Source organism: Podarcis bocagei (genome assembly GCF_964188305.1).
Source record: "Podarcis bocagei genome assembly, chromosome: 14".
Lineage (NCBI taxonomy): Eukaryota > Metazoa > Chordata > Lepidosauria > Squamata > Lacertidae > Podarcis > Podarcis bocagei.
The window spans coordinates 31386589-31400308 of NC_138139.1; the positions used below are offsets into that span (position 1 = coordinate 31386589).

General features: G+C 46.0%; 1 protein-coding gene across 2 annotated transcripts in view; it reads right to left on the minus strand.

The window, feature by feature from the left end:
- Positions 1–554: 554 nt before the first annotated feature.
- The window catches only part of PRKCB (protein kinase C beta), a 201335-nt gene continuing 188169 nt past the window's right edge, over positions 555–13720 (minus strand). The window contains exon 17 of one of the 2 annotated variants that reach the window (XM_081170868.1): positions 555–1250. In XM_081170868.1, coding sequence (XP_081026994.1) covers positions 1098–1250 — 153 coding nt within the window. In that variant the 3' untranslated portion in view covers positions 555–1097. Of the gene's footprint in view, positions 1251–3854; positions 10966–13720 lie in introns of those variants that run through there. The other variant, XM_081170867.1, reaches the window with a different exon arrangement.

A 13720-nucleotide genomic window follows, 5' to 3' on the forward strand; every position in this document is an offset into this window, starting at 1 on the left:
AGAGTGTTGGACTAGGACCTGGGAGACCAGAGTTCAAAACCCCACTTGGCCATGAAGCTTATTGGGTGACCTTGGGCTACTCTCTCACTCACAGCCTAAGCTACTTTGCAGGGTTGTTTTGAAGGTAAAATGGGTGAGGAGAAATATGTGTGCCACCTTCAGCTCCTGGGAGGAAAGGTGGAAGAAAAAATTAATAAAATTAAAACTAATTAATTTAGCCAACATTTGATCCAGGCAAGCCACCAGAATAAGCTCTCCTTCCTCTTGTGGAGACAGCTTCAGTCACCTGGTCAAATTCTGAAAATTCTTCCATAACTATTGACGTGCAAAATTTTGTCTTGAAATAAAAAAGAATCATCATAGGGCACTGTTAAAACTGCCAATGGTTCCAATGATTTGAAAAGGCCATCTCCATTTTTTTCCTTACAAAAATGAAGAAGCAGAAGCAACATTTACAAGACCATAGACAGAAATTCCTTTTTTGGAAGTTTCCTGCCTGGATATTTGACGGGCAATTCCCAAATGTGTTGACAGAAACTAACGTGGAAGACAGGTAGATTTCAAAAGATAAGCAAGTTTATGAAGCAGACGTCTTCACATCAACAGGGTTGACTCGGTTCAGTTCTGGCTTAAACAGAAACAAACGAACAGAAAGAATCTTGGGAAACAAGGTCACAGTCATGGCAAAACGCTGTGGCACGACGGCTGAGGATATTGACCATGCTTAGCATTCAAATAAGACAAGAAAACACTGGCATTTCAGTTTCATTTGAAAATACAAAGACAGTAGTAAAGTTGATATTTCGAGACAATACTCTTTGACACGTTTCAAAACTCTATTGGTAGTTTAGCCAACTAGCTAGAGATTCTAGAAACGCTATTCCTTTTGCAGACCAGTCAAAGAACAAACCATATATTGCACACACAGAGGAGAAGTGGCCAAAGACAGACGTCCCTCTCTTCTCCAACGAGGGCATGTGGATGTCGGAACGGATGCACCATTAACCCCGGAAGACTCGTGTCCATATATACAAGGCAATCTGGAATTCAGGACTGTGATTACAAAAGCAGAGGACCAGAAGGATTTGCCACGTCGCCTAAACATGAATGACAAACTCAGGGTTAGTGTAGGAGAATCCTGCAAACTCGTTCTGGTCCAAGTTCATGATGAAGAGTTTGTCGGTGGGCGTGAGATCCACAGGCTGCCTCGTGAACTCCTTATCGAAGTTGGAAGTGTCGTGCTTGTCTTTCTGTTGGATGAAAAGCACAGGGTTAAAAAGGGAGGCCGAGGGAACAGAGCGGGGGGAGCAGGGCAGAGAACTTGCCCCCCCCCACAAACCAGCTGCCAGACCCATCAGGCAGCTCAGAAGAGGAGAGGGAAGGAATAGCCATTCCAATTTTGAAGGAGATATATCGATGTGCCATTGCCGTGGACCTGCAGCAGTCACTGGGAGACACTGGGCTATGTGTCTCCGCAGGGATAAATATCCCCTTGTTTTAGACCAATCTGAGCAATGGTTACAATCCAATGTGTGCACACAGCAATCTAGGAAGAGCAGATTTCTACTGCTGCTTCTGCAGCCTGAGTTCTCAAAGCATTTTTTAAGGCAGGAATAGGGAACCTCAGGTCTGGGAGCCAAAGCACTGTCCCCCCAGGTCAATCTGGCCCTCAGGACTCCCCCCCCCAACTATGCTCTTCTTGCTGGCCCTGTTCTACATGCTCCTCGAGTACTTTTGCCGGGCTGGAATTTGTCCGAATTGTGATAATGCTCGTCTGGAGTCGGTGGGTGCCAAAAACTTGTGTGCGCCTGGAATGTAGCCTAAGTATACACAGGTAACGGTCATATCCATTGCTCCTCCCACTTTTGACTCTGGCCACGCCCACCACTGACATGGGGCCTGCAGAAAGCTGCCCACAAGTAAAGGTGGCCTCACTCATTTTAAAGCTTTCTAAGCTGGTGAGGCTTGTGGTCTGATCCCAAGCATATGCTCATTTACTCAGAATGGATATGATCTTCAGTGGCAAGCAGGTACGAAGCAGGAGCTGGGAATTCCCAGCTGGACACATCATTATGTGGCCTCAGGTATACCTTGGGTCCCGCAGCCTCAGTCGCCCCTTCTGTAATTTGGGGGCAATAATCTGCTGGAGTGGATCATTATGAGAGTTACAGAGACAACATATGTGCAGCACTTTGAGCAAGCTAGAAATTTATACCAATAATCGCATATAAGAGTGCTACTTATTTTCTTTTCGTATTAATAATACTATTAATGTAATGCATTTTTAAGATGAAAAAGTGGGCTAGGAGTTTGGTGACGAGAATTGCTGCTCAGTTAAGTGTCAGACTCACTCCCATCCCTTCGAGAGTGTGAGCACTCAACCCATTTCTCCAGCACAGCCTACGAGTTTTATGTTTTATATATCAATTTTCAAACATTCTTGGGAAAGGCCATGCATTAAATTGGATATCTTACATTCCAGGTAGTGACATATTTATGCAGTGAGTGTATTTTCAGGAGGAAACAGTGGAAAACAGCAACACAGAGAGAAACATTTTTTTTCCATCTTGCATTGTATTGAATATCCCTAGAACGATGCTACTGCCCTTACAGAGGGGACATGAAGTCATTCTCCTGCATGTGGTGGTGAAGATGAAAATGATAGCAGCAGTAGTTAGAATAATAATAATAATAATAATAATAATAATAATAATAATAATAATATTAATAGCAGCAGTCATAGTAGTTTCTTATCATGCAAACGTTTCATTGAAACACAGATTTGCAATACAGAGTTAGGAAAAGACTTGGTGAAGGAAGCATCCCTGTAAAACACAGTAAACTAGAGCCAGAAAACAAGGCATAAATGCTTCTGTTGCAACAAGGGGAGCATTTTGCATGCTGAGGGCAGAGCTCTCTTCTTCAGCAGTACCAAGGACGGGGAACCTGTAGCCCTTTGGACATGGCTGGGATTCCACAGATGTTGGTCAACATCCAGGGATAATAATAGGAACTGTAGGCCAATGACATCTGGATGTCTACAGATTCCCAGTTCTTGCACTACACCTTGTGGACAGAAGCACTCTTGTGTAACTCCCTTTCACTCCCTGGTGCAAAAGGACATCTTAGTTAATGGTGCTCATCACTTGTTTTGTTATGTATATACCTTCTATGAGGAAGCCAATCCAGGGATTCCCTGCCCAAATTCTAGTTATGCAGTAATGGTGCTGCAGTGAAAGGGGAACCCTGGATGGCTTCCAACCTGGTGCCCACCAGATGTTTTGGGGAAGATGCTTGCTGGTTTCCTACAGGCACTGGTTGGCCACTATGAGAACAGGACTAGATGGGCCACTGGCTGATCCAGCAAGCTCTTCTGATGTTCTTAGGAAAGTCTCATGGTCCATATGGCTTCCCTCCAATTAGAGATTGGGTGGAAGACAGGGTGGTGAGTGCATGCATACACACATAGCTCAGTGGCAGAGCATCTGCCTTGCATGCAGAAGGCCTCAAGTTCAATCCCTGGCAGCTCCAGGTAGGGCTGGGAGGGAACCCTGCCTGAAATCCTGGAGACCCACTGCCTATCTGTCTAGACCAGGCTTCCTCAACATTGGCCCTCCTGATGTTGTGAGACTACAGTTCCCATCATCCCTGACCACTGGTCCTGCTAGCTAGGGATCATGGGAGTTGTAGGCCAAAAACATCTGGAGGGCTGAGTTTGAGGAAAGCTGGTGTAAACAATACTGAGCTAGATGGACCAGGGGTCTGATTCAGTATCGAAGAGCTTCCTCTATTCCTATGCAGGAAAACCCTTGAGTGTACATTCTCGGGATCAGAGCTAGTTTTTTTAAACAAACAAACAAACAAACAAACAAATATTTGCCAAACAATAATCACTTTCTATAATTTCTCTTGGATTCTATAGCCATTAAGGTTGTCAGAATTTGGAAGCACGCCAGAGGTTCTGGCCCTCCCAGAGAGGTCTCTGCTTGGTGATTGCATCATAGTAGGTCTGTCACCTACCCACATCTAAACTATGGGGGCTGGAGCAGCTGAACCAGCATTCACAGCCTCTGGTATTACTCCTGCCTGGCTGATTAAATGCCAACATGGCTGAAGTCATTAGGACCATATGAATGAGCAAGCTTTTGTGGGATGAACTTTTTCACCAGCCTACTAATGTGTGGTAGAGAATGTAGCAAAATGGCCACCTATTAAGGACCCTGAGATGGGTGAAATATCCAATCACATATTTAATGTAGGTGTTTTCTGACACACAGCTGAGATGATGACAGACTCTCATGTTGCAAAGGTCTGACTTTTCAATGAGAAGTTGTGCAAGCCACAGCTCATCCCTTAAGTTTCTTTTTGTGATGTGGCCCAGGAAGTCGGAAGCTGTGTTCTCACCATTTGCCTGTGATTGACATGAGAGCATTCCATGCAAATGGATTGGGAGGGGCCATAGCTCAAAGGAAGAACAGCTGCTTGGCATGCTGAAGGCCCCAGATTCAATCCCTGCCACCCTCAGGTCAAATAATCTTTGATAAAAACTAAGTGAGCATAGCAGGATGATGTTGTAATCCAAAACATCCGGAGGGCACCAGATTGGAGAAGCTGGTTGAAAATGACTGGCTTCTCCATGAAATTATTTTAGTCATAAAGGAGTCTTGGAACAGGGCTCTGTCCCCTGACCACATAACTTACCCCTATGAGCTCCATCCCTTTAGTAGCCAAGAGTAGTTTTCTTTTGCAGCAGGGTCCTCTTACACCCTCCAAAGCTTCATTCATTCAGTAGGAGCTGAAATACCTTGGAGGAATGTCATTAACCCCAGTAGGCAGGATGTGGTCAGATGGGCCAATGACTTGAGTTGATTGACGGCCAAACCCATTTCTTGGTGGTTTCATCACTCTCTGGTTGACCTCAGCTATTTGTCCCAAGCCATCCCCATTACCACTAGCGCTTAAACAAGGAATTAGCTCATCTCTTTGCACATTCAGTATCTTATAAAGGTTGGATCTGGGCTGAAAGCAGGCTATATTCTGATCCCTGATGAGATTCTAAGCATTTTAAGGGATCCCTACCTTAGGTATAATAATCCTGTCTGACAGACACTTAAAGAAATAAATAAGTTTCAGTTGGCTCTATATCTTCCCAAACTCAGAGAATGAGTTAACATATACCTTACAGATTTCCCAAATGCTTGTTTAAGATAATAAGGGAGACCAAGATAAAAAGAGAAGTTTGTTTCAAAAATGATGGCAGGCATGTTTAGGTCTTCAGTGGGTTGGTTGCACCAGGGATACTGATGTTACTGAGGGCTATTGCCCAATAACATATTTTGGGCAGCACCATCTGTTGCATGTTTACTTGGAGCTGCCTTCTGCCAAGTTGGATCAATGGTCCATCTATCTCTGAAATGCCTACACTGACTGGCAGCAGTTCCCCAGCATTTCAGGCAGGGGAGGCTCCTAGCCCTACCTAAAGGTGCCAAGGATTGAGCCTGGGGACCTTCTGCAGTGAAAGCAGATGGTCTACCACTAAGCTAAGATTCTAGCCCTCATGATTTTGAATAGAAGGCTGATTTAAATAGGAAGGCAGGAAGCTACCTTATCCTAACCACCGGTCTACCCAGCTCAGTATTGTTTACACTGGCTGGCAGTGGCTCTCCAGGGTTTCAGGAAGGAGACATTCCCAGTCATACTTAGAGATGCTTCCAGGGATTGAACCTGGGACCTTCTTCATGCAGAGCAAGTGCTCTGCCACCAATCCATGGCCATTACTCAAATGCAGTGAGACTGACTCCCAGCCCCAAACTGCAATCCAAGTCAGACCCATTGACTCCTAGGTAAGTGAGTGTAAGACTGCAGCAACAGTCAGCTCATTGTATTCCATGGGAAAACCCAAGTAGCCATTTGTTCAGCTTTAAATAGCAGGTTTCATGGGGAAAGCTCTGGAGTGTGTGTGCTCAGACATGGAGCTTTAAAGTGAGGACTTCTGCTTGGAAAGAGTGGGGCAAAAGGTAAGTGCAGATAAGTCCATCACCAGATACATCCCAAGGCTGCTATTTGCTCACAAGGACATCTGCCTCCAGAGCAAAACCACAGGCTGCTGATGTTTCATGCAATGACCAGATGGGACCTGATGGGGCAAAAACTTTGGGGATGCCCCCCCCATCAAAAACATCATCAACATACCTAGCAGAGGAAGGCTGCTTCATTTGCAGAGCAAAGGTATGATCTTCCATTCTTTGGCTTGAGCGAAGTTAGGCCGTATGGCAGGCATAGGCAAACTCAGCCCTCCAGATGTTTTTGGCCTACAACTCCCATGATCCCTAGCTAACAGGACCAGTGGTCAGGGATGACAGGAATTGTAGTCTCAAAACACCTGGAGGGCCGAGTTTGCCTATACCTGCCTTATGGCTTCTTATGCTGGCTGTTCAATAGTTGTGCAGGAGACAAAGTCACAGCACCTTCCCTTTCTAGCAGGGATCCCATCCAATTTTTGCATACATTTACAGGGCAGGGAACATGGAATTCAGCTCAGCAAAGGAGCAGGGTAATTGGACCACCCAGATCTTTTCACCTTGCTCAAGAAGGGTTGACTAGTGACACACCTATTGTGCAAACCTGGTCCACTTGATTGCCAGCCTCAGAGTTGCTGCACTGGGTCAATGTTAATGGGGAATGGAGACGAGAGTGTTCATCTGGATCCATCCAAAGGCATGTTAAGTCCAAGTGGCTTAAATGTCATTGTAAGATGTGAATTCGTGGCTCCCAGACCAGGCTGCTCCAGGTATGTAGATGCTACAGATAGCTTGTATCCTGTCCTGATGGGTTACATTCTCTCAGAAGGTCCTAATGAACTCAGAAGTTCAAAGGGTCCACCACTGTGATGAGTTTCCTGGAGGAAGGCTTTTTAAGATTGGGCTGCTCATCAGTACCTGTTAGGCTCTTCCACCCAGATTATCTAGTGTATAAAACTGCTTAGATAGACTTTCCCACAAACTGAAATGCAGACCTGAAATTTCAGTCTGGAGAGGGGAGCACTTTCCTTTCTTTTTCCTTAAAAAAACACAAACTGATCACATCAAACAATTTTATAAAAGCAGTAATAAGGCCTTGTTGAAAGAACACTTTCAAGCTCACAACATTAAGGACTTCACATGCTAAGTTTAGTAGTTTAGTTCAGGCTTCCCCAACCTTGTGCCCTCCCAATGTTTTGGACTACAATTCACATTGAACCCAGCATCATATGGCCATGCCAGCTGAGGCTGATGGGAGTTGTAGTCCAAAACATCTGGAAGGCACCAGGTTGCGTTGGAAAGCTGAAGTATAATTCTGAGCACCCACACCTGGAAATGCTTTCAAATTTTAACTCTGTAAATCGTTTGCAAACAGATTCGAGCTGTGATTCTGCTTGCAATTTTCTTCTGCAGTAACCCCCATGCTTATCACCATACTGTCATTTAGTCTCATTTACAAATAATTGAGTTTTCCTCCAACCAAGATTTCTGACTCTTTATTTTATAATTGTATCTGGAAAAAAAAAAATTGGCACATGAACAACTCAAAGCAAACGGTAAGTGAAGAACCCCTCCCCACCCCCAAAGAGAGAATAAAAGGTGTCCGAGCAGCATCCGAGTCTTAAAAGAACCCATTTCATTTTCCTTTAAGGTTGCCAGCCCTACTGGCAAAGGAGAATTCCAGTGGCAAGTCTTTGTTACTTTCAGAAGATTAGTTGAGACAATAAAATAAAATAAAATAATAAAATAAAATAAAATACAGCTTCAGTCAAGTTACACAAATACTGTTTGGACTTTTAAATATCAGCTTCATTTTAGTAAAAATACTCAGGTTTTTGACACACGTAAAGCGCAGTGGAACAGACAGGAGTTTGTCGATTTGGCAACTGGACAGACAGCACCCCACCCCACCCCAAATACTTTTAAGGAAAGAAACCCACAAAGATTTGATAGGGTAACGTCGACACCGTGACATGAGTGGTAGATACTAGGGTGACCATTGGTTCCAAAGCATTCCCAGGAAATCCTGCCATCTTGTTCAGCTTTGCCAGACCAGATTGTAGCCGACTGATGGGTTATGAGCAGGGAATCGACTGACATGGCCCTGCCTGCGTGTGATCCTGTTCTTTCTTCCTGGGAGCTCAGGCATCAGTCTCTGTGTGGTTAGAAATTAGCCTGAAACCCTGGGAGCCCACACTGAGCCACAGCCTCTGCTTGGGAAGAAGCCCCTGGTCAACCTGCTTGCCACCAGCTCAGCATCAACCTGGGCTGAGAAGCAGGATGTCGCTGGCCCCTTTGGGCTGCAAACCACAGAAAATGGACAGTGAGAAGTTCTCTCTCTCTCTCTCTCGCAACCCAGAGCTTTGCAACTTAAGGAGGAGCGTATGGTGCTGCCTGGCAAAGAGTCAGACCCACCATGACCAGCTAGCTCAGAATTGTCTACACTGATCGGCAGCAGTGGCTCTCTGGGGTTTCAGACAAGGGAATGTTTCCAGCCCTTGCTGCAGATGCCATTGGCAAGTGACCTTCTGCATGCCAAGCAGATGCTCTACCACTAAGCTACAGCCTGGCAAATCTGCCAGTTTTGGTTCCCCTCAACTTCTCATTTATCCAATCTTAAGATGACTTCTCCACATTTCCAAATCGGTTTGCAATTTTTATTTTTATTTTTAAAAGCCTCAAGAAAATTCACCACCATTTAAAGCCTCATCTTCACTTAGTTTTTACCCTGCTCTTTCCAGGCACAGCTCTGTACTTTCAAGTTACATGTCCGAGCGTCCTTTTTTGGCCATGAAGACTTCCCTACCAAAAAACCCCTGCTCTTTAAAGCTGAAGTGCAACAAATGGCAATTAGGGTTTCCCATGGATTGTGGGTTTTCATGAGGAAAGCTCTGTAGGAGACAAAAGGATGCTCAGACATGTAGCTTTAAAGTACGGACTGTGTCTGGAAAGCATGGAGGAAAGAAAGGTGAGTGTGGATATGCCTTGAGTGCAAGTATCTCCTAATATGCACATTTTTTGTATGCAATTTTCCCACAGTGTGGAAAGCAAGACGTTGCACTTGAGGGACCTCTGGTCTGATCCAGTTTCAGGGCACTCTTTAGTTTCTTAGGGGCAAAATGAACAACACAGTGTCTCAAGCCATGTGTTAAAATGCAGGCCCTGTCAGATTCCTGTCAAGTTATCTCTGGGAATGCATGTGCACAATTTAAAGTGAAGCATGGGGTGGAAGCAGGGAGGTTGGACGTAAGAACAGCCTCCTGGATCAGGCCAATGGCCCATCTAGTCCAGCACCCTGTTCTCACAGAGGCCAACTGGATGCCCCTATGGGAAACCCAGAAGCAGGACCCAAGCGCAAGAGTTGCTCCCGTCCTGTGGTTTCCAGCAACTGGGTATTCAGAAGCATTGCTGTCTCTGATCATGAAGGCAGAGCAGAGGCATCCTGGCTAGTAGCCATAAATAGCCCTCTTCTGCATGTATTTGTCTAATCCCCTTTTAAAACCATCCAAGTTGGTGATAATCACTGTCTCCTGTAAAAGCAGAGCTTGCCTATGTGCTGTGTAAATAAGTACTTAATGCCGACTCTTTACCTTGCTCTCCCTTTCCCCAAAGCATCCTGGGAACTGTAGTTTGATGAGGAGGCTGTAAATGCTCTGTAAGAGATCATCCCCTCCCCAGCAATTCCCAAGGGTCCTCAGGGATAATGCTGAAGAAAATGCTGCTGGATCAGGCCGGTGGCTCACCTAGTCCAACATCCTAGTGGCTCATCTAGTTGATTTCCCATAGGCCAACCAGATGCCTGTGGGAAACCAGCAATCAGGATTCGATCACAAGACTCCTCTCCCCTTCTGTGGCCTCCAGAAACTGCTATTCAGTTTGTGTATGTGTAGATCCAGGCATGCCCCGCCCCCAAGTCTCCTTCACTTCATGGAGATTTATGGGGTCCTACATCCTGGCTGTGCTTCCCACACCCCCACATGCAAGACCAAAGGGAGAAAACTCAGCGCCGTCAATTTGCAATGCAAAGGCAATCTGCAGGCGTTCCTGTGCAGCTGCAGTAAAAAAATGGCTGTGGGCTGCATCTGCATTCAGGCTGGATTCGGTTGTGTTGCAAGGACTCAAAAGGAAACTGGTTCGCGTGTGCTGAATGATTCCCCCCACCAAAGATCCCCCCACCTCTTCTGGAGATAGCACCCTTTGAAAAAAATGTGGGAGGGATTCCCCAATGCATTTTTTAAAAGCAAGCAAAATAGCCCATCCTGCAAAAGTGAAAAGGCAGTAACAGCCGGTCCTTTTGCAAAGTACGTAACAGAGGCATAGAAGGATGGCAGCATCTGCAGGATTTTTACAAGTTATTAAATTAATCCACTGCTTGTCCCCTAATCTAAGGGCGGGGAACCCGTGACTCTCCAGATGTTGTTGGACTGCAACTCCCAGCAGTCCCAGCCAGCATGGGCTAAGGTCAGAGGTGATGGGATGTGGAGTCCAGCCACATATGGAGGGCCACAGCCCCCCTGCTCTAAAGCAAGGACTAGGTGGGTTTTCTCAGACTGATTGTGAAGCAAATTGGCTTTCTTCCCAAGCCTTGTGTCCCATCCCAAGTGTTATTAAGCCTACAGAAACTGTTTCCCCACAGTCTTTGAAACATGGTCATTCTAGTATCACCACAAAATAAATTCAGATCATGACGGCTAATGGTTTGCAACAGAGGATGTCACCACAACAGCTGCTGGGAGCAGATGGTAATGGATGCGGGAGGGTGATGCTTATGGTCTACAATGGCTACTTAGCTCTGGACTTCAGCTTTAAAAAACTCAGAGTTACAAAAGGAAAATCCTTCGAATTCTGATTGGTCAATGTTCCTGATGACTTCCTGGTCGGGTGGTGTTAAGACAGGTGGGTGGCGAGTGAAAAACCGGTCGAAGTTTTCGGCGTTTCGTCCGCACTATGAAAGGGGAAAAAAAGAACTCATGGTAGGTGGCGAAAAGGGGGAAAGAAAAGCGGGAGGAGGAGAAAAAAAACAACCAACCCAAATGCAAAAGTCGGAGGTGGTTTTTGCCACATCCCCACCCCGTCCCAGGCTCCAGCCCCCCACCCCCACCCCTGGTGGTCAGGCAAAGTATCTCCAAATGAGCAAAACGAGGTGAACGAAAAAAGAAACAATGCAAAATACTTATGACTCCTTTGGCAGGAGGGTGGATCTGATTGCAACCGCGGAGTATTTTGTCATGGAGGTGCTGGGGAACTGATAAGCTGTCAGCCAGCCACCCGGCAAGTAATTGTAGGAGAAGGATGAGATGACAGGGCAATTACTTGCAGAACTCCACCAGCCGCATGCAATACCGTACCTGTCCCAGAATGTGCCACATGCATGGGAAGGTGTGTGTGTAGGGGGGTGGCATCTCTCTTTTGGAAAAACAAACACATTATACTTGTATATCCTGCTCCTGCACAGAGATCTCCATCGTCTCACATCCAAGGGACAGATCAGGTTCACACCCGCTTAGCTTCAGCCAGGCTGCAGCCTCAGGTGTCCCCAGACTGCACCCTCTTGCAAAAAAAGAGAGAGACTGGCATTTCAGCAACATGCTTCCGGGGACCTGTGCCCCCGCTCCATTTTAAGCCCAATCAGAAGGTCGGCGGTTTGAATCCCCGCAACGGGGTGAGCTCCTGTTGTTCAGTCTCTGCTCCTGCCAACCTAGCAGTTCGAAAGCACGTCAAAGTGCAAGTAGATAAATAGGTACCGCTCCGGCGGGAAGGTAAACGGCGTTTCCGTGCTCTGCTCTGGTTTGCCAGAAGCAGCTTCGTCATGCTGGCCACATGACCCGGAAGCTGTATGCCGGCTCCCTCGGCCAATAAAGCGAGATGAGCATGCAACCCCAGAGTCAGCCACGATTGGACCTAATGGCCAGGGGTTCCTTTACCTTTACCTTTTTAAAAACCGGCTGCTCAATCTGACAAGGCACCAAGGGGATACCACTACTGAGAACCACTGCCCACTTCCGGGCACATAGGTTCACCCCAATCTCCCCTCAGCAAGGCCATGAAATCTGCTGTGTGAACAACAGTATTTCAATTACCAAGGAGTCCAAACTAGGCATTGTGACACATCTGTCTGTTTACCCCTCTTCTCTTCCAACTGTAACACTGAGTCATAAGCCCTCATTTTGCATATTTTCCAGGCCCTTCCCTCACCCCACCTCACATGAATGGCTGCTTCTGGAAGGGAAGGAGACTGAGGAAAGGACGATGTCACACATGGCAGGGAGGACCAAACTGGTCAAGATAGCAAGCCAGGTGTGACTGCAGTTGTGCAATCCCCTCGCCCCCACAGCAGATCGCAAGTGCAGAAGCTATAATGTCTACTTTGAGGCTGGGTTCCTTGGAGGAAGACTTTGATAAACCAATCATTACAGTGATAGCTTGGTGCATCTGCTGAGTCATTTCGTTGAGCAGCACCACTTATGCAAGTTCTCAAGATTTCATTTCATGAAAACACTTACGGCACACCCATTTTGAGACAAATCAAGTTTCGGCGCCTGAGGGCCATTGTTTGTAAGAACCAATGATTAAAGAAGAATTCCAGCATAGTTTCAGTTTCCCTCTGTTTCCCTCATTTTCCCCATTAATTTGTGATTTCCTCCATCCCCCCAAAAGAAGTCTGCATGAAAATTTGTTTGCATTTCCCTGAGAGTATGCATTTTTGCATGTGATTCTGCCTAATGCAAGCATATTTTTTTTGCAACCAATTTTCCCAACACAAGGTAGTTTTGAACATTATTGTCACCAGGTTATGCATTTTTAGAGAACTGCACCATAAAATTCAGAGCAGTGTGGAGTTCCAAGGATAGCCATGTGCTTCAGTTCGTTCACTGGCCGGCAATTGCAAATTGAGTACATCCAAAGTAACAAGAGAACAGGAAAAAATTATTTCCCTGCCCCCCACCCCCCACCCAAATCCCTATAATCCAAGTCTTTGCCTTTGCCTACTGGGCTGTTTGGGTTGCGATCTATCAGCTCTGAAAAGAGGACCTTTAAGTGTCTAGCTCATACATTGCAAGCTCAGAGAGGATGCTTTTAAGGGAACACAAGAACATCTTCTATGGGATTCGACTCTGCCAATCAAAGGGCCTGTCAGCATCAGCATTAATGGCTTCCCTTTAATGGTGACTGAACTGTTGTTCATATCAAACGGACCATCTAAGCCTTGCTCTCTTGGCGTGATGCCCTCAGAGGAAATGGAGGCGCTTAGAAGTACCGTACATCCCTCCTTCACGCACACACACAGTTTTTAAAAAGTAGCCACTCATCCCAGGCAGTAGCTTTTTTCACCGCTGTTTTTTTACCCCCTGCATGGTATTTAACTTTCATTTGCTAAGAAAAACAATTTGCATTTTTAATAAACGTAACAGCAGGCTCTTAAAAAAAATTAATTATTCAAGGCAAACACTTGCAAACTGTCAAGCCTCTTCAGCTTCTCACAACTGGGAGCTTGTAGCGGGGAAAGGAGGCTACTCTGGGGTCCACGTATTCCTTCCCCAAATCCCACGACCACCGCATGATCTTTCAGCAAAAGGTGCCACACCACCAACCTTCCTTTCCAGAGATCCAAGCAGAAAGCAGTTCCCATCATGCTGAGTCCACTGGAACCCAGAAAGTGGCCTCATACCAGGTTCCAATATTTGCCCATCAAGCAGATT